The 21,312-nt window shown below is 37.6% G+C and overlaps 1 protein-coding gene across 1 annotated transcript in view; it reads right to left on the minus strand.

Moving 5' to 3' along the window:
• LOC140246541 (scavenger receptor cysteine-rich domain-containing protein DMBT1-like) overlaps positions 1-13,521 on the minus strand; it is a 38,327-nt gene extending 24,806 nt beyond the window's left edge. The window contains exons 1-2 of the mRNA XM_072325884.1: positions 13,278-13,521; positions 11,867-12,175 (exon numbers count right to left, since the gene is read on the minus strand). Coding sequence (XP_072181985.1) covers positions 11,867-12,175; positions 13,278-13,521 — 553 coding nt within the window. The remainder of the gene's footprint in view (positions 1-11,866; positions 12,176-13,277) is intronic.
• Between the last annotated feature and the right edge of the window lie 7,791 nt (positions 13,522-21,312).

Raw genomic sequence — 21,312 nt, forward strand, 5'->3', positions numbered from 1 at the left:
TGACCTGTTCAAATATGAAATTTGACCCTTCTTTGCATAATCAAGATTGCATTGATTAATCGTGCGCGTGTGTGTCCGTGTGGTTGTGTTTTCTTGACAAGCAATATGTACATATTTGACCTTGCATCACAAAACGAACAAAAAGTCGCACACAGTGACTTTGTGTGAGGACTGAGAATAGATGACATGGGTCAATCTTGATGTTTATTTTTTCATATCTCCTGAAAGAGCAATTCTTCTTCGACATTAAGCTACATTTTGGGATCATAGAACAAACAGCTAGAAAAAAACAAACAAACATGTACACACTCTTCACTTTCACCTCTAATAAGTTTAGAAACGATGATGCTACTGCTTTGAAAGTACCGATCATGGACAGAGTGTGGTAATATAGCATGGTTAATATTTTCACTTTAATCCGATAATCGCTTCATTGTTAATTGCTCCGGTGGTGAGCTCCCTATTTTTGTCCCATTCATTACACAGCTAGCGCGGCTTTGTAAAGATTAAACGCTAAAATAGATCTTTTACTCCAAAGCCTCTTTCTCAGTTCACACTTTTCTAGAGTGGGTGATTTCTTTCCAATGTTTAGATAGGTAAGGAGAGTCCATTTGAATTGAGTTACACATTATTGTAAAGCATGTAGTTTGCTCTGTTAGAGTGAGCCCTTGATTAAAATTGCATGTTTGGCGACTTTTTGTTGGTTTTGTGATGCAGGGTCACATATAGAAAGCATCTTGCGTGGTCTTCCTTATATGAAGCGATGGAAAAACTTAGCTACCAATTACTATGAAGATTTCAATTCTATTTTCAATTTTAATTTGCAAATTCCTTTCAAAAATTTGCATCCACGAATCTAACTTGTGGATGGCGTACTTGAGGTGGTGGCGAAGTGAGTGTGTGTTTGCGAGAGAAGAGGTGTCTGCCCTTCTCCTACGCAGAAGAAAATTGCTTTTGGTGATCCAAGTTTTTGCAAGGATATCCTGCGTCGACTGGAAACATTTCTGGACTGTTTTGGGCATGTATATGTGAGGATCGGCTGCCCGTTCTTCAAGTCTGTTGGTCCTCGGGTAAAGACTTGACCGGTAAGGGTAGTCATATGCTCACAAATTTAGGTTGGAGTTTGCATATACACCTCCTACATACGTCATGTAATAAATTGTTCATCACTTTTTATCGTCACTGGACGCCACTTTTTATCACCCGCCTTTAGATATGTTTCATATATTTCGACACACTCACAAACCTTTGAATTTCCGTCATTTTTCTGCTCACTGCGTATTTTTTCAGGCCATTCTCGCCATATGCCTACTGTAAACGTTTATACGGTGTACTGACCTCCATTTTTCTGACTCGTCATATACTGCTCTGCAGCGCTCAGGTACAGCCTCTGTTTATTACGTAACGTTCTTAACGGTTCAGAATGCCAAACCTTAGATAGAGGCCATCACAATCCACACCATCTGACATTCCCCTTTCAGCAGATTCTGCAAGCAACGTTTCCATGGAAACACCAAACAATGCGCCTACCCCTGTGCCCCCCCCCCCTGAAAACTCCTAAAATGTCTCAAATCGACCACCTGCTAAAAAATGCCGATCTTCTAAAAATATCATGCAAAAGCATGAAATCAATCTTTCACATGTATCCAGCTTGATCAAAGAGCAGCTAGCTCGCATGTACGACTTGGAAGTCTCAATGGAACCCAAGCTTCATGAAGTTCACATGGTAGCCGATTCGGTCGAGCGGACGAAAGAGGATCTCAAGCGTGTATGCCGCGATGTCCACAATATGGAACAACACTCACGCAGGAATAACATTCGTTTGCTAGGCATCAAAGAGTCTCCGAACGAGAATACGGATGCCATTGCCTGTGAAGTCGCGAAAAGCATTGGCATCGATATCACACCAGCCGACATCTACAGGTCTCATCGCGTCACTCTCTCGCAAAGGTGATCAGGAGGCGTACGCACATAGTGGTCAATCGTACGCGGACGCAATGCGCTCAACTACCGCCCGCTCCCATGAAATCGTCGTGAAGTTCTCTTCGAATAAATGCAAGCAAGCAATGATGAAAAACAAACGCAAGCTGAAGGGCACAGGGAGGGTGATAGCTGAGGACCTCACCAAGCAGAACGCAAAACTTTTGACGGTAACCTCCAAAATGAAAGACACAGTTAGTGCAGTGTGGTTGAATGATAGGCGTCTCATAGCCCTCATGAACTCCAAAGGGGAAGAAGAAATTCATAATCATCATCTCTGTCTGATTTAAACATGTAACATAATTCCAATGGTAACTTTTGTTTTTGCTTGTACGTGTAATTCATGGCATCCAGGTGATACAATTTGTCAAGTGTTTTGGTTAACTTAGGCATAAAGTGAGATTTTATGTGTTGGGTATCTCTGTGGGTATGTGCCAAATGTAGTTTATTTTTTCGTTTCTTTTTTGTTGTTTTATCTCTCTCTTTCTCCCTTCTTTGCCATGTCTTTACGCAATGTATATGAAAGTGCAATATATACAATCTCAGTACAATATCAAAAGTTCTGTAGTCCAATAATGGTAATGAAGAATTTATGGAGATTGATCAGTCTTTTCAATTACCTGATGAATTCAATGACAAGGGTTCTAAACGCTCTACGAAATGTAATAATTGTTTCTGTTTTGCATATTAGTTGCCCAAGTATAACGAGAAATCTTGAGGCTTTGAGTGCTTTATTGCAGAGTTTGAATTTGTCTTTTTCTCTCTTAGGAGTCACTGAAACTTGGTTGAAAAATGACGCTCATATGTATAATATTTAAGGTTATGATATTGTGTACAATAATAGAGTTGGTAAAAGAGGTGGTGGCGTGGGTGTTTTTGTAGGGGATGGATTAATATATAAACACAGAGAAGATTCGATTGTGGGTAATGAACACTGCGAAAGTTTATTTATTGAGATAGAAAATACTGCTAATAAGAATGTAGTGTTAGGTGTTGTTTACAGGCCACCTAATCAATCTGTGCATTTTTTCATAGATGCAGTTTCTTCTGTTTTGAATATTGTAAATAGGGAAGATAAATAATGTATTTAGTTGGTGATTTTAATATCAATTTAAGGAATTGTTCTTTTTGTCAATATGCTAATGATTTTGCGAATTTATGTGCTACATATTCTTTGTATTTTCTTATTCATTATTTAACCCATGTGACTGCCAAATTTGTAAATCTATTAGCAAATATATTAACATTTCTATTAGATAATATATTTTGTGGACTTATTTTGGTTGATATCATTGATCATCTTCCTGTATTTCGTGTTTCTTGAGATGAAATTAAAGAAAAAAGTTGTGTTTCCTGGAAAAGACAAATAAATGAAATGAAAACTGTACAGTTCTTCGTAATTTGGAAAGTGTTGATGGGAATTTTAAGTCATTTGATCCTAATTTTTGTTATGATGAGTTTATAATGACATTATTTTTAATGTTTGTATCACAGATGTTTTCCTTTGTGCGAAATTAAAGTAAAACATAGAAAAAATAAACCATGGATTAGTAAGCATTTGATGAAAATGATAAGGAAAATGCGCAATATCCAAATCATGATTATATTTCATAATTGATATTTGATAAAACGGCAATTTTTCTCCAATAACATGTAAAGAAATTGTTGGTATTGTGAATGATTCAAAGAGTGGAACCAGTGTAGGATATGATGATATAGCTGTTGATGTTTTGAAAAGAGTGATTCCTGTAATCTGTTCACCTTTATGTTATATATTAAATTTCTGCATTTTAAATGGCGTATTTCGGGATCAACTAAAGATTGCAAAAGGGATTCCTGTTTTTAAAAGTGGTGATATTGCTTGTTTGATGAATTGTCGTCAAATATCTGTTCTGCTGTATTTTTTCCAAAGTATTTGAAAAATGTCTGTATAAACGACTTTACATTCTTTTTTTTATTTCGAGTAATCTATTACCAAACAGTCAGTATGGATTCCATCCGGGACAATCCACTTCCACAGCTTATCTTGATGTAATACATAAAGTTACAACAGCAATTGATTTAAAACAGTTTACTATTGGTTTGCTTCTTGATTTAAACAAAGCTGTTGACATTCTAGATCATTCCATTTTGCTGAATAAATTAGAAAATTATGACATTCTCGACTTTTCCTGAAGTTATTTACCGATTATTTGTCTACACGTTTTCAGTTTGTAACGATTGACAATTGGTATTATGTCTTCGTATAAACCTATTCGATGTGGAGTGCCACAAGGTAAATTCCTTCTTGGTCCATTGTTATTTTTTAATATAAAAGTGAAGCAGTCCTCACGAATTTGAAAAAAAAAAAGTGTTGTTGATACCTCCAGTGAACTACTTTCACCACAAACTTTCAAATCATCAAATAAGCTCGTAAATTTTGGTTGAAAAAGTGTGAATCTGCATGGTGAATATGCTAGTGAACAAGTCTTGGTGAAGAGTCAGACGTCACCGAGGCACAACTCTTCCCAACCGTGTTCTGCTCGTTATGCGTACGCTCCCTAGTTACCCGGATGTATGAAGAAGGCGATAGCTACTAGCATTTGACATTGTTTTTAAGTATTGTGTGCGCACGCGCGCGCACGTGCGCGTGTGTGTGTATGCATTGTGTATTGTTTATTCGCACAGTAGACATACACACTTGGACGGTACTACTAGATCTACGGTAGATATAATACCCCGGTTTGCCCTTCGCGCGTTTCCAGTCTATCACAGCGCAGCTGCAGCCCTGTCGCCACGCATCTAGTTAGCTGTTTATGTTCTACAGTATTACGTACGCACGTAGAAACGGTTCTACACATTTATTTACACTAACGTTAGAGGGGCAACCGCATTCGGCGGCATGTGGTCGGGCTATCTTTCATCATGCCGATGTGTAAGACAGTATTTTGCTCGAATCGTTGAGAAAATTGCCCAGGAAAATCGTGTTTTTTTTTTTCCCATCCCAGACCAACAGCAGGAGCGTGAAAGGTGCGCTGTGTGGCTGACAATCTCGGTACAACGAAGCCGAACATAAAAACTTAAAGCATTTTCGATACCGTGTTGTAGGCCTATGCGAGGAGCATTTGGAGAAGCATGTTTTGACGTGGACAGGCAGGCTGTAACCCTTACTTATAAACCACGAAAACTCCTGAAGCCAGATGCAATACCGACCATATTTGCTCACATGAGTTATAAAACAAACACCTCGAGCATTGACTTCGAAGAGAACCGAGGAAATAAGGGAGCGTAGAGAGGTAAGGAAAGTGGCTAGCTATGGTTCATTTACGGTGGGGCAGCAGCCGGGGTTGGACTGCGGTACAGTGCCATCGCCAGTGCCGACTGGACCTGAGGCACCGTATGGCAAAGTGGAGCGAAATCATATTCCCGCGGACCCTGTTTTTACCCTGTCCGGTAGAAGTCATGTTCGTTTGATATCTGAGTACTTACAGAAATATCGAGATAGAAACAATATTTTCTGTGAAGTATTCGAGTCTCTTATGTCCAGGTAATCTTCGGTTTGAACGTCAAACTCAGTTGCGACGAAGAATGATAAGAATGCCCGCGAGAGTGGTTTGTACGCAAAGTAGTATGCAACACTGACGGAAGCTCGCAAAGGACAGTGCCTATTTGATGGCATATTTGATCTTTAAAATATTTATAAATTCATGTTTACAATTTCACTTTATATTAATCATCTATGTAAATAAGCTTGGAATATTTTGTTTCAAATAATAAACCACATATTGTCACATTTTATGACAAAATCAGATATGATCATTTTGAACACTTAAATTGGTTTTCTGAGGAACGGCTGTCAACTTGGTGAGTTGGGCATCACTGACGTTGCACCTTTTTGCAGGCTCTTACACGATCGCTTGCAGGAATTATTTTCAAAAATCACGTACAGAGACAGTGTTTGATTTCCACGTGTATAAACTGGTAAAAGATTATATCTTTTACTGTTTTTGTTATCAGTACACTGAAAATTCTCAGGACTGCCTCCCTTTAATGATATTATTTGTTAAAGTAAAATTTTACAGTTTATTTTATTTGCAAATGACACCAGTGTGTTCATGTCATATAACACTTTTATTTATTCAGTGGTTTTATTTAATCATGATTTTATTTGTTCGAGTAATTGGTTGATTTATGATAGACTAGTGATAAATGTAAGTAAAACTCAGTTTATTGTATTTAGTAAGAGGAAATTTGATGAGAATGCTGTTTTGTATTTTATGGTCAGAATTTCTCGTTTGTCTTGTGTAAAATTTTTAGGAGTGTATATGAATGACAAGCTTTCAGAGCATGAACACATTGGTGTGATGTGCAATCGTTTTGCCAAAGGTATTGGTATTGTGTTATTATCTGAGGCATTTTCCTACATTAATTCTGATTATGTTATACCATACTTTATTTATTTCCCATATCAATGATTGAAATGTGGCCTGGTCCAATGGAAATGATTTGTTGATGTTGTTGTTGTTGAACAAATTGTTTCTATTACAGAAAAAAAAATATTCGAATGATTTCCAATGTATTTTTCAATACCCACATTCCACCTCTTTTTTCATTTGTAGCTTTTAAATGAATATGATATTAATAGATACAATTTTGCAAACTGTGTGTATATGTGTTTATTGCCCTCCAATATTTCTTCTAAATTCTTATTTGATAGTAATGTTCATGTCTATTTCATTTCGTTTTATTGCTTCTGTAAGGTACAAAAATAAACTATAATCACTTCCAGAAATAAACACATGGTTCATAATAATTCATGGCTGATTTTGCCCATGATAGGTAAGCAAATCATTGTGACAGAGAACGGAGATGTAATAAAAGAAAAAAATGTCAAGGTATTATATAGGAGGATCTCCAGTAAGCCGAGCTTAACATTGAGGCCTCATGCACAAAGAAATATATAAACAGTTTTAACCAACTATCGAGTTACTTTGATAACTATAACAAGAACAAACTATTTCACACAACAAAACACACACGGTCATGTACACAGGCGATGCTAAGAAAGAAACACAAAGAAGAAGGGGATAGCAATAAAGATGGTTAGAAAAAACAGGAAAGAAAAAAAAATAGAAAGACTCCTCGTTCACTGTACAATAATATATTGTACAAATACAACAATGTTGCAGGTGCTTTCACCCTGTTGCCAGGTAACGGCTGGGTGAATCAACGTACAGACCAGTTACTTACATCTGTATGAAAATAAAGAAAACATTCCATGGCATGCCTACGACAGAAGGCAGAGTGTAACATAGAATGATGGTACTTCAAGTGCCAAAAGAATCCATGTTCTGGATATGTAAATTAGGTCACCGTTATTTGTCAACAAGCATATATTGTACGATTTTTTTAAAGAAACCGGTTGAGCGAATTGCACGGGACTGAGATGATAACGAATTCCATACGTCTGGGACGGTGTGCCGAATTTATTTTTTTAACTAAACAAGTTCTGGGATTTATTATATGAATATTGGAGGCATTTCTTGTAGGGTAGGAGTGGATTTGTTTATTGAGTTTGAAAATATTCATAAAATAAGAAGGTAAACACTTGGTATTGTAGCGAAACATGAAGGTAGCAGTCTGTAAGAAATTAATATCGTCAACTTTCAAAATGTTATGCTTTTTTAAATATTGGGTCTGTGTGAGCTCTATAATAATTCCCAGCACAGATACGCATGGCTTTCTTTTGGAGTAAAAATATTGAATTTGCACTGCTGTATGAAGTTGCCCACACAATGTTGCAATAAGTTAGATATGGCAAAACGAGTGAATTACACAATACAAAAAGAGTTTCCAACGGAAGATAGAACCGTAATTTACGTAGAACACCAAAGTTGCGTGCATTGGATTAGATATATGTCTGACGTGATCAGATCAATTTAAATATTCATTTATAAAACACCCAAAAATCTAATAACTGATTTTTGCTCAAGGGGAATATCATCTATGAATAATACACTTCAAAAACTTATATTAGGACCTTTACTTTTCATCATTTACATTAATGATCTTTGCAGATCATCCGACATATATTGCTTTCTTTTATACTTCTTGCCGATGATTCAAATATTTTTTTTTCTCCCACCGAAATCCATTGTCCATACTGTCAATTCTGAATTATTCAATGGATAAGAGCCAATAAATTATCACTAAATCTTCAGAAAACAAAGTATATATGTTATTTAGTAGGTCTATAGAAGTTTTAGGCACAGATATTATTTTTGATGACGTTCATTTAGAACGTGTATCTCACATAAGTTTCTCAGTATTACAGTGGAAGATAAAGTTTCGTGGAAGCCTCATATTATTAATATCAGTAAAATAATTTCGCGTAATATTGGTATCATTAAAAGACTTAAATCTCATATCCCGTTGTCTTCTTTGTTGACGTTGTATTTTTCATCAATATTACCTTATCTTAATTATGGAATTTTACCATGGGGTAGTGCCCATAAAACTTTATTAGATAAACTATTGTTATTACAAAAAAGGCACTTCGTAATATTTTTGGTGTTTCACCACGTTCCCATGCAGATCCATTATTCGTGAAAATAATATTTTAAAGATTAAAGACTTGTTTTTCTTTCAGCTGGGTCAGTTTATGTTTCATTATAACACAAATGCACTTTCCAGTATTTTTAATTGAATGTTTCCTAGAAATCATTTTTTTTTTAATGATTATCCCACCAGGCGATCTAATGAGTTTCATTTACCCCTTTTGAGAACCTTATTGCCGCAAAATACATTTATTTACACTGGCCCTAGATTCTGGAATTCTTTAAGCTGTGATATAAAAAACTCTTTATCTTTGAATTCGTTTAAGCGTAAGTTGAAACTTTTTTTGTTGAATTCATACGAAGATAATATATTATTCATTACTTAGCTGGTCTCTTCAACCTAAGGGTTCATCGTCAATCATTTAATTCGTCAATCATTTCATTCATCCTTGTTTTTTTTTTTTACATTATCTTATTTGTACAAACTTTGCTGAGCTGCTCGAGCTCTGAAGCACCTCATTTCCCTCTTTCGATCCCGATGTTCAGCGTGTTGGCTTCTCCTTTCATGTTTCCTCTTCTTTCTTTCCTTTCTTTCCTTTATTACTTTCAATGCCATACCCTTCTGTCAAGTCATGTAATGTCGTGTGTTTCTCCTGTCTCGTTCTGTTCTGTTTTGTTCTATCCTGTCTTTATACACAAATATGTTCACATGAAGAATCCTTTGAGTGGTCCACAATTTACAAGCATGCTTTTCAGTGAACCTCTCAATTCTTTCTTTTTTCTTCTCCAGACATAACTTTGTATCTTGCCGGTATGCATGTATAATTTTTTATTTTTTAAGTATCATCTACCATGTAAAGTCCAATACATGCCTTTGTTATATCTTCTGATTCATTTCGTGTTATGTTTGCCGAAAAGAAAGAATAAAATAAATGAAATGAAATGAAATGAAACACCCCCTCCCACACCCAAGTACAATATATGAAGAGTTTGTTCACAAAAACCGATAAGTCCATTTTTGAAGATTTTGAAGTACTGTCTTTGTCATAAAGTACAAAATAATACATTTGAAATGATATATTGACCACTACATATAAAGGTATATTTTTGAAGTTATGGTCAAAAGAAGCTAAAATTTTCTTATTATTCTCTTTATTTTTCTCGACCTTTAATCACAAATATTTCCATTTGGCAAATATGGACTTATCGGTTTTTGCAAACAAACTCTTCATATATATATATATATATATATATATATATATATATATAATGTAATACACATTCCATTGAGCGTAAAGTGGGTAAGACAATGGAGAAATACTAGATTCGTTCTCACTTTATAATAGTTATCGCTGTCCCAAAATTTTTACCCGGCCAGAAAAATGAATGTAGGTTTAAATACTGTCCCCTCATCCCCTACCCAAAATATTGCCTTTTCGAAAAATATACATTCATTGAGTGCAAGAAAAAAATTTCAGTACCAAGGGTCAACTAATGTCATGAGTAATTTGTTGCTACCTAAAATTACCATTTGTGGAAGAAATTTCATAATTTGACCACGCGGTTCTGCCTCTCCACTGCTCCGACTGTGTTGTTGCATTCCTTCAGGTAAATGCACTGCAGCTTGGCAACACGAGTTGTGTGGCTTTCCACGAGTCTCTGTGTTCCTATGCGAGTTGAAAATGGAAAACTTCGAAGGACTTAATCGTCCGCAGCATCCGTAACTGTCCGCAAATATCCGTAAGCGGACGAAAGTGTTGAGATACGTTAACTTGCGGTTACTTTCGGATACTTACGGTGGACGTAAACGAACGCAAACGGACGGGAGGTAAAATATTTTGCGGATAGTCTGCGTCCAGGCTACGGATACTTACGTTCAGTTACGGATAATTACGTTTGGTTATGGTTACTTGCGTAAGTCTGCATCCGTAGAATCCCTCTGCAAAATTTTGAACATTTCAAAATTTAGCAGGCTTGGCGCCGTCATTTTGCGTTTCTTTACGGATGAGTTACGGACAGTTACGTCTACATACGTCCCTGCGGATGCCTGCGTCCACGCTGCGTCCCCCTGCGCCCACGCTGCGTCCCCCTGCGTTCACTCATCCGTATCTATCCGCGGCGGACGTAACCCATCGTAACGCACTGTGTGACTGGGGTATTAGAATTACCAGCTAGTGTAGCACGGAGAGGAGTACAACAAGCCAGCTGTTCACGCGTTCCGAAGTCTAAAAGGGGTACTTGTGTGAAGGAATTTAAGAGCGCAAACAGAGAGGCTTAACTGATATGAATGACAACAACCAACACAGCAGGAAAAGGCACATAAACAAGAAAGAAGGAAATTTCAATGGACTTACGCAATGTAATTACTCAATAAATTCTGTCTTAATTTGTATTTGAAGGTCGACAAAGACAAACAACCTGCGAGTTCTAAGGGGAGATTAAGCAAGTTATTGCGTTGATGAAATTATTAACTCTGCTATACACATTTTCTTAAGAATCTTTAAAGAGGCAGGCAAAATAGAAATTGGGCGGTAATTAATATATATTTGAAGGATCGTCTTTTTTATGGACTGGTTACCATTTTAGCTACTTTAAATGATTGTGGATACATACCTGTAGATTATGAAAGGTTGAAAATATATGCCATTGGTATCAAATTATATCGTACCATTATTTTCAATAAATATGAGTTATATAACACCCGTGATGTTAATGATTTTCATTTATGCTATGTGAGAACAAATATTTCTAAGAATACAGTTTTATTAAAGGTCTAGCATGAACCAAAATACCATTTGATTTGGAAATGAAACCGTCACTGAATAGTTTTACAAAGAATTATAATTATTCACTCCTGAATTCACATTCTCATTTAAAATGACTACGTTAATTGCACCTAGATATGTCTTTTGATTTGTTCTATTGTTTTGTCCTTTTCCTGTCATCTTTTAGTTCTTTTCTATACTCCGGATATATTGTACACAGTTTTTTTTTTCTTTTTCTTTTTTCTGGGGGTCAGCGATTAACAAGGCTTATTGCTCTTCTCTGCTAACCCCCTTTCATATGAATTTACGCACCGGTTTTGTTGTGTTTTTTGTGTATTTCTTTTGATATTCTTTTATTTGCATCTGTTGATTTGAATTGAAAAACTTGAATTATATTTTAATCATACTTTATTTTCATCCAGTTTGTAAGAAGAGATAAGCGGTCACACTGCGCTTGGGTTTAGTAAAACTGGGAATGACAGCAACCGCAAAAAACAACAACAACAACAACAACAACCGAACAAACAAACAAACAAACACACAAAAAAGAGAACAAAGTGTGAGAATAAAGTGTCTGGCCATTACCATCCATGCTGCATCTCACTCCAGCATCTTCTGAATGTGCGCAGTTGTGGACTCCGATTCCATTGTTGTCACAATCAAAGATGTTCGTTTGTTTTCCAGTGCATAACACGTTGTCAAGCCAAATATTACCAGTGCCTTGTCCGAAGGCGGCATTGGCCAATGCGTCTTTAGCGCCTTCATAACCAAGACTTGTGCAGACAATTTCAGCATCATCCATATCCCAAGAGTCATCGCACACCGTTCCCCAGGCACCGTTCACGTAAACTTCTACTCGACCTTCCCTTGGTGTTTCGCCATCGACGAGACGAACTATTTGTTCAAGGACAAAGAAGAAACATAAAAGTCACGAATGATGACACACGATTATTTCACAGCACAAAAAAAGACACACAAAAAATCATTGCCTTTGTTAATTTCTAGATTTGTTTTGAATTTCTTAACAAAGGCAATTTGGAAGGATCTGTCACCTGATTATTAACTCAAAACATTATAAGGAAAATTTGGCTCAACTTTAAAGCTGCCCTTGTAATCAAGGCAGTACTTTTTGAAAAATATGGTGTTATTAAATCAAAGGTAATCACACCCTCATGACCACTCTTATTTCCACAAACAAGGCAATAATATACGGACTGGAAGTTACATGGAGACACGTTCTTGTATTCAAGTTATATGTACCTACACAATTCAGATACATTTCGACGTTTTTTGTTTTTTTTTTCTGTAATGCAAAACGAAGGAAATCACGTACGTGTCCGTGCGTGTGTGGGAGTTAATCGATTTTACAAGGTACCTAACAAAGTTATTTTACAAGGTATGTAAATGTATACTATTTCATTTATTTCAAATGTTTTAAGGGTCATTTTTACGTTAAAATTTGCCTTTCTAAAAACAAACTTGGACCCTTATTTGCATAACTAAGATGGCGATGAATAATCTTGTGTGTGTGTGTGTGCGCGCGCTTGTTGGTGTGTGTACTTGACAAAATGTTTCCAACATGAACGAAACCAGAGATAAGCTCAGCTGAAAAAAAAAAAAAATCATAATAGGCATCTTGTGTTAGCTCACATGGAGTAAGCGGTGGAAAATTTATTTACCATTTGCTCTGGAAATTCCAATTCTATTTGAAATTTTAATTTCAGTCATATTCTATTTTCATCTAATTTGAAAGTAGAGATAGTCCAGCAGGCTGTGTTGTTCCTATGCTGATTTTGTTTTGTTTTTTTCCAAAATTCCAACTGTGCCGAGGAACATGTGTGCCAGACAGGACATTTGTACTATAAAATGCATCGACCGCCTACTACAGATCGAAATCATAATGACCATAATGATCATAATGATCATAATGGCGCAGAATAAGCCAAAGAGAGTTCGAGCTTCAGACTACTGTTAAGAGAGCTTAAATAAAGGGCGCCTCCTCTGTTCAAGGAGGGCGGCAAGATGGCGAGTTGAGCCAAGATGGACGTATGCTGTATCGTGTGATATTTGTGAGGTTCGATCCCGGTACGGTGGTGGACAACGACGTCGCCACATGTGGTGGAGAACCCGGGCATCTTCATGACTTGAACTTGAGCTTGGAAATGAACTTTGAACGTGGCGAGGACTTGGTCGACTTGTAAGAGTGGTGACGAGGTGCCGGTTGCCTTAGACTCATTCATGAATGTGGAAGTGGCAGTGCCAGTGCCAGTGGAACTTCTGCCATAATATGCATGCCATAACCTAGCCAGGCCCCGGGGACCGCGTCGCGGCGGCTGTCGCAATTAGCCATAATAGTCCAGGCTAGGCTCCATAGAAAGTGCACCTAACCTTGTTTTTTATGTACATATACAATGTTTTTTGATGGTTTCTTGTCAATTCGAGGGTGCTGATTTCAAATCCAATTGATACACTCGCGTAACCTTGAGCATTTTCGGCAAAATGCAAAAATCCAAAATGGCCGCCAGATATGCTAATTTGGCCATGATAATCCCAGTTATGTCAATTTTATGACCACTTATTCCATCAAAGTTTTTAAAATGTTTGTTCCTTGAGTAATTCTACTTGCACATGCAAGAAATTTTTCATTTGAAGAGGTACATTTAGTATTTTAAGCTTATTTTCAATTCAAAATGGCCGCCACTCCTGTACTCATGTACTACATGAATGGCAAAAAATATGCATAGAAATAGAAGACGAATTTCCAGTCACATACCTACGCTTTTATCAAATTTTACATGTGCCATATAAATCTGATGAGTGCCACTAGCAAAACAAACAGAAAATGTATTGTTTTTAGGCTTATTAAAACTTCAAAATAGATGCCACTCATATACCCCTGCACAATATGAACGGCAAAGTGTACATGGAAAAAAACAAAATGTCTTTTTTTTTTTTTTTCTGTCACCCAAGTACACTGTTTATCAATTTGTGTACTGATTATAAATCAGAGGATTCACTAACAAAACCTGTTTTATTATTTGATGCAAACATCCAAATTTGCTACATCAATCTGAATTTTTCTCAAGAAATTTGGAAAAACCCATCAAAGCTTGAATTGACGCCAACATCAAGATCGTTTATCAGGAATTATTAGACATGAACAATTTGATACTTACTTGCCTTGAGATGTTCAGCATCATAATATTCACACTGATTTACTGTATTGAAAGGCTGAATCCTAGATGATGACACAAATGAAATTTCCAATTACCTGTCCTGCTCTACATTAGCTAAAGGCGATATTATTCAAACTTTTCAGTCTCAAGATCACCCGAGAAAGAACATGAGGTAGGGAAAGTGGAAAAAAGGGACAACCTCACTTCCTGTTGTCAAATCTCTGAAATGAAAACAATGCCCAAAAGTTTTTCATGTTAACCCAGATGAACTATATGGTAGATGAATTTTACCACCATTTTTTTTTCTGAATGAATGTGTTTGCGTATATGTGACCCTGCACCTCAAAACAAACAAGAAGTCGCCAGACATCAATTTTTAGTTATTAAAGACCATATTTTGAAAGAGCAGACTTTAAGCTTTAAAATGATGTATAACTCAAATCAAATGGACTCTCCTAACCTATCTAAATATTGGAAAGAAAGCACAAACTCAGGAAAAGTGGGAACTGAGAAAAGAGGCTCTGAAGTACAGTGTCTATTCAAGCGCTTAATCTTTACCAAACCGTGCTGGCTGTGCGATGACTGGGACAAAAAAAAAGGAAGTAAACCACCAGAGTAACAACAATGAAGGGATTATCAGACTAAACTGAAATTAAGCATGCCTCATTAAGACATTCTGTCCATAATTAATGCCAACTTTCAAAGCAGTAGCACTATCCTGTCAAAAGCTATTAGAGTTGAAAGTGAAGAGTGTGGACAAGGTTTTTCAGAAATGATAAAGGGATTCTAAATACACACCTAATCACACTATTCTACCAAAAATGTTCGAGATAAACTGCTTAAAAAACACACTTTCCTGCCCGTGTTATGATACCAAATTTTAGCATAATGTAAAAGTAGACCTGCTCTTTCAGAAAATATGAAAAAGTCAAGTTCGGCTAGGTTGACCCATTTCACTTATTTTCAGTCCTTACGCAAAAACAGTGTGTGCGACTTTATGTTCGTTTTGAGGTGAACGGTCACATATGATGTCAAGAGAGACTCTGAGATCTGTACAGTGCTGCCTCATTCTGAAAGCAGTGTTAAAACAACTTCACACTGCATGCTTGTCTTTAATCTTCAGCACTCAGGAGACTCCAACTTTCCAGCTTTCGACGGGAGATCTCCCGCCCAAAGCCCGTTTTGCAAAATCTCCCGTTCTCCCGCTTGAGATTTAATTTCTCCTGCCCTGGCTCTGTGTCTCCCACTTGAAATGATTTCTTACTTTGTGTGTTCGTATGTTGAAAAATAAGCCCTAGATAGCACAAGAGAACATTAAGAACCCTATTGGAGCGTCCAGAGCTCAAGCGGGCCCTGGACCCCGGCCGCAGGGAACTTCGCGCACATCAAGTTGGAGTCTCCCGTTTGCTAGGGGTTTCAGGCGGGGGAATCTCTAGATCAGAAGTTACTTGGGGTTGGAGTCTCTGAGCACTTGCAGATTCAGGATTGCTCTAGGTAACCAGACCAGCAGTGTTAGGACTCTGAATGATGGCCTCCTTAATGGTGGCTGTAAACTAACTCTACTAGAGCTCTTTTTACCATATACATGGTGACATAACATTCCCTTCACGTATAGGAAGTTAGGAAGTTTGCAGATGATCTTGCCTTTGCGTCTCACAGAAAATCCTTGGATGACATGAGCCGAGTTCTGACCCACCTCAAGACAATAGAGGAGTTCTTCACGTTCTGGAGACTTTGCCCCAACCTCTATAAGATTATCATCCGACCCATGCCTTCCATCTTAGTAACCATCTTGCCAATGCTATGTTCAAGGTAGCCCTCTGTGGCAAGCCTTCCAAGCATAGGCTAAGGAAGTCTACCCTTCTTTACTATGGCACTCGATCACTCTCCCTCACGCTGGAAGGAAAGGATGGCAAGTGTCACCAGTGCTGTCATACCCTGACCTTCCCAACGCGATAGCATGGGGGCATTTCATGAAGCGTTTTTTCTGACAAATTTGTCTGACAAATTTGCTCTCAGCCAATCAGATGCAAGGATTTTAGTAGCTTATAACAGTTAGTCAAAAAGAAAAGATCTGACAAAACGCTTCATGAAATGCCCCCTTGAACAATCTGCCATCAATGTGTCTGAAATCCCACAAGCCTAGATTTCCCTCCCTTAACTTGAACGCTTTGACCCCAAAACCGGTTGGTAAAGATGCTGGTCTGGTTTCATTTCTGACACCAACTAAGTTATATACAACACTGTCTCTGGCCTGGCAACAAAGCCATAGGGCTTCAATGGGTGGTGATCAAGCAAGTTTTCATGTCTTCATTATGTTACTATGGCAAATAATCGCCCTCTGATCCCTGAGGAAGTGCTGAATATCACCAGATGTGGTTGCAATTTATTGCAGGACAAATATGCATCTTTAGCCTGAGAATTCTGCAAATTTGGGGCTGATGTCACCTGCTGCCAAACATCCAATTAAAGAGTTCTTTAAAGACAATAAAAATGACAGTCTTAGTTTTAAGACAAGATTGAATGAGATCATGATGTCAAAGTGTATATCATGAACACCTGGGAACTGTGAGAGAACTGAAAGAGGTATCTCACATTGCTCCTTGGTTGATGTTTAATGAATAGTTTGTACAGTATTGCGTTTAGACAGTTTCGTCTGTGCCTTCACCAGTTTTTGTCGTTGTTTTAATTCAAGAAGAAAATCAAGTTTGCTCTATAATATCAAGGCGGTACTTCTAAATTATATCATATCAAAGTGATGGAGGTTATGATCCATTTCAAACTCGCCTCCCCCCCCCCCCCCCAACTCCTTGCTGGAAAAAAAAAAATCTACAATGTAAAGGGTTTTCGTTGTGTCATTAATGTCCGGTATGTTTTTTTCTGCAATTATGTATCTCTGCACTTCCTGTATAGGATTTTCTGTACTTTGTTAACATGGTTTTAGGGGAATGTATATTAGAAGCTTTGCTTTCTAGCTTCCCCTCCATTTCAACATTATTTGATAAATACCATGCATCTAGGCTTCTGAATCTATTGTGTTAGTATTACATTTTTATATTCAATATATTTTTATATTGGTGTGGAATATGATGGTATATTGATTTCTTGCGAGACTTTTAGTGAACTTATATTCGTTGTTTAGACCAAATGAAATATATAAGAAATTGTGTTAAGCATAGTAAGGTTTCAAATATACATGTAGGCCCTCTATATTGTAAGTGACACCCAACATATTTGTATTACACATGCAACACTTTATGACAGCGTAGGTATACGGGACTGGAAATACAGTAAATTTGTTCTATATTCCCATGCATTATGTTTTGCCATTCATATAGTACATAAGCATAGGAATGGCGGCCATTTTGAATAAAAAATGAGCTTTAAATACTAAATGAACCTATATGAAAGGAAAATTATCTTGCAAATGCAGATGGAGTAACTCTAGAAACAGAAATGTACAAAGTTTGGTGGAATAATTTGTCATATAATGCACATTATTATGTTTATCACGGCCGAATTAGCATATCTGGCGGCCATTTGGGATTTTTGAATTTTGCCGAAAATGCTCAAGGTTACGCGAGTGGCATCAGTCGGATTTGGAATCAGCACCCTCGAGTTGACAAGAAACCATCAAAAAAACATTGTATATATCAAAAAACAAGGTTGGGTGCCTTCTAGCCTGGACTATAACCATGATCGTATGTATGGGACCTTAATTTGAAGGATCATGAAAATGTTTATGAATGATTGACACTGATTTGTCGCGTGTTGTGTATTGTATGAATCAATTAGGGAACTAACGATGTGCCATGGCATCTGGAAACATCAACACCCCAATAATTCATTGTGGCCCCCAGTATTTGAGGGGTCAGGTGACCCGGATGCATGGATGTGTGCATTTGAAAGATACGCGGCCTTCACAGAGTGGGGTCCTGCAAAGAAGTTGTCAGCATTAAAAGCTATCCTGCAAGGCAGGGCTGCTCAATGGCTCAAAGATTTGGGTTCACCAGAGGAGGATGGGGACGATTGTGAATAGATTGAAGCACTACCAGAATGGACAGCAGATGGGAGATGCCCCACCCCCAACCCGCCCCCTTCTACACCGGCCCCAACCTCCACCCCTCCCATCTCCCCGCCCCCAGTCCCATCCCCTTCCTCAACTTTGTCACTACCCCAATCCCATCCATCCCTCACTACTCTGCCCTCTGCTTCTCCGGTGGATGGATCCAACTCTGCTGCTGCCAATAGTGCGACTGATTGGAGTCAGAAGCAAAATGTACCAGTTGATTCCTCTCCACCCTTGGCTCGACAGGATGTATCTGTTTTGCAGGAAGCTACCTCCTCGGTGTCAGAACAAACAAAGTTTTATGAAGTTGAAAGGATTTGGTGCAGACGGTATAGGCAGGGACAATGGTATTATACAGTCAAAATGGCTCTCCTGCCCCTTGTCTGCAAATTCGTGGGTTCCCCTTTTCTGACTTGAGTCCAGCGTGTCAAAAATTGGCAACTCATACACATAAGAAAATACCTGTGTATAAGCGCAAACACGGACTAGTGATATTGTTTGTGTTAGTTTGTGTACATGTACCCTAGAAGTGAGTAGGGATGTTATTTTATGTGTTTTCTGGGGTTCATATGGTGTGAAGAGTACTAATTGTACTTGGAGTAGTTATTTGTTGGTTTGTACATGCCCATATTTATTTTTGGTTGTATCAATGTCTATGCCAGCATACAGACATGTATTTCGGTTCATGGATATTGACATGTCGAGGAGTTCAGGGATAGGGACATTTCGCAATGCATTTTATTCAAGGGGGTAGGTGTAATTTATTGAAATTAGTTCATTTCTAGAGATTACATTCCATGTACGCTGTCGGTATTTGGGTTTCGATCATTTCCAGTTGTCATTGGTATATAACCTCTATGGCCTACAATGGTATTTGTTACAATGGTCATGTCGTGTGTGTACTAAAATATCAGCACACTTTTTTAATACATGTACGTGTACACCTGATTATCTGGTTTGGTATATTTTGTATTGCTTGCAAACCCTTGCTTCTACTGATAAAGTCCTCCAATGTTTTTGCAAATGATACAAGTGTATGGTTCACTTTTGCTATGTGTACTGTAGGCAGTATGTAATTTCATGTTTTGATTGTTACTATGTAACATGTGTCATATTTGTAGGTATGGGTCTTGTTTTGTGGTCTCTACAAGACTAAGACTGGTACAAGTAACCATTGTTGCTTGCTCTTTCGTTAGTTCGGTACTTGCTAGCACATGGTTGTTGATGGAGTTTGTATGTACATTACCAGTGAAGGGTGGATCACTGTTTTAGGATGAAGTGTACTACTCTGCATGATGGTATGAGGTAATATTATTATCCACCAAATTCATGTAACGCAGTGCTTTCTTGCTCCTACTAAGTAACAGTGTGTGTATAGGATCCAAGTGAAGCACTTGTCCACATTATCATGTGAAGTACAATTTATACAGGAATTACACAGTGTCGGCACAGTGTACATTTTGGTACGTTTTGTGTGTTGGTGCCCTGTCTGATTGGTAGGTAATGGTAGACTATTGAGATTAAGTAGGGTTTTCGATGTATGGTGGTACACAACCGTACAGATTGTAATTATTGTTGTTTATATGTTTAGATAGTGTATGATTTGCTGGGCCTCATGTGGTATATTGGTACATCTATACTGAGAAGAGTTTATCAGATTATACGTGTACATGTATAAAGGGTATTTTGTTATGTAGGGTTATATGGTGTACTTACAGTACATATTTGGTGTACGGTATAGGTTGTATGTACCATTTGCCCGTTATTCTCCAGTCAGGTGATATTTCATGTGTTACTCTATTCCGTTTTATTATGTACTTTCACATTTCAAACCTTTTGGAGTATGTTCCAAGCTCCCTAGCAAATTACATGGGTTCAGGTGTGGACAATTAATGATCACTTATTGTGGTAACGGGTGCCAGGATCTATTTGTTTTTTATCTTGGGGGAAAGAGACTATTGTTTATTTTGTACCAGAGTTGTAACTTGTGGGCTCACATTTATCATACATAGTAAATACATGTATAATTCCTGGACACTATGATTTCCTCTCTTATATGTTACCAGTGTGTTAGTTTTCAGGATATTTCCTATGTTTGGGATATTGCACACACAAAGTGAAAACAAAATTGCATTGATGCATGTGTACAGTAATCACATGTAGGACATACATGTACATATACTGTCGTATTCTTGAAATGTGTAACTGGGTTTTTTAATCTTTTGAGTCAGGTTTAAGTATTGAGTTTTACTTACAGTATTTTTATTTTCCTCTTGCATGTCAGTATGTGCTGGCATTTGTCATAAAGTATTCAGATAATTCAGTACACAATGTCTGTACTACTTCTACACGTACAGTGTACATGTCATGGTTTTTTAATATTTTTTTTTTTTTTTTTGGTAAGAAGTCTATGATAACTAGAGAAGCACTCTGAGAGCGCAGACCTCCGCCAAGCATGCAAATCATTTTCACCACTGATCTTGTTCTTCCATATTATAGAGATATCAGTAAATTTCCACCCATACGTACTGCATTGGGTGCTGAAAGTTGCCAGATTTCCCAATATAGAAGCCTTTGTTACGTCATAAACCCTCAGCTGCACGGCGCGCCTCATCCCAGCAGAAACTAGAGCACGCACTTTAGTGCGCGCAGGCAAACCTCAAATACGCGCAGCCTGAACTCCCAAGTTCATTGACCCTACCTGCCAAAATATCACAAATCCTTCATAAATTCCCAAAAAATTCTCGGATCACTGCCAAAAGTTAATCGTTTGGTACTTGTGTCAT

The sequence above is a fragment of the Diadema setosum genome, chromosome 3 (genome assembly GCF_964275005.1).
Source record: "Diadema setosum chromosome 3, eeDiaSeto1, whole genome shotgun sequence".
NCBI lineage: Eukaryota > Metazoa > Echinodermata > Echinoidea > Diadematoida > Diadematidae > Diadema > Diadema setosum.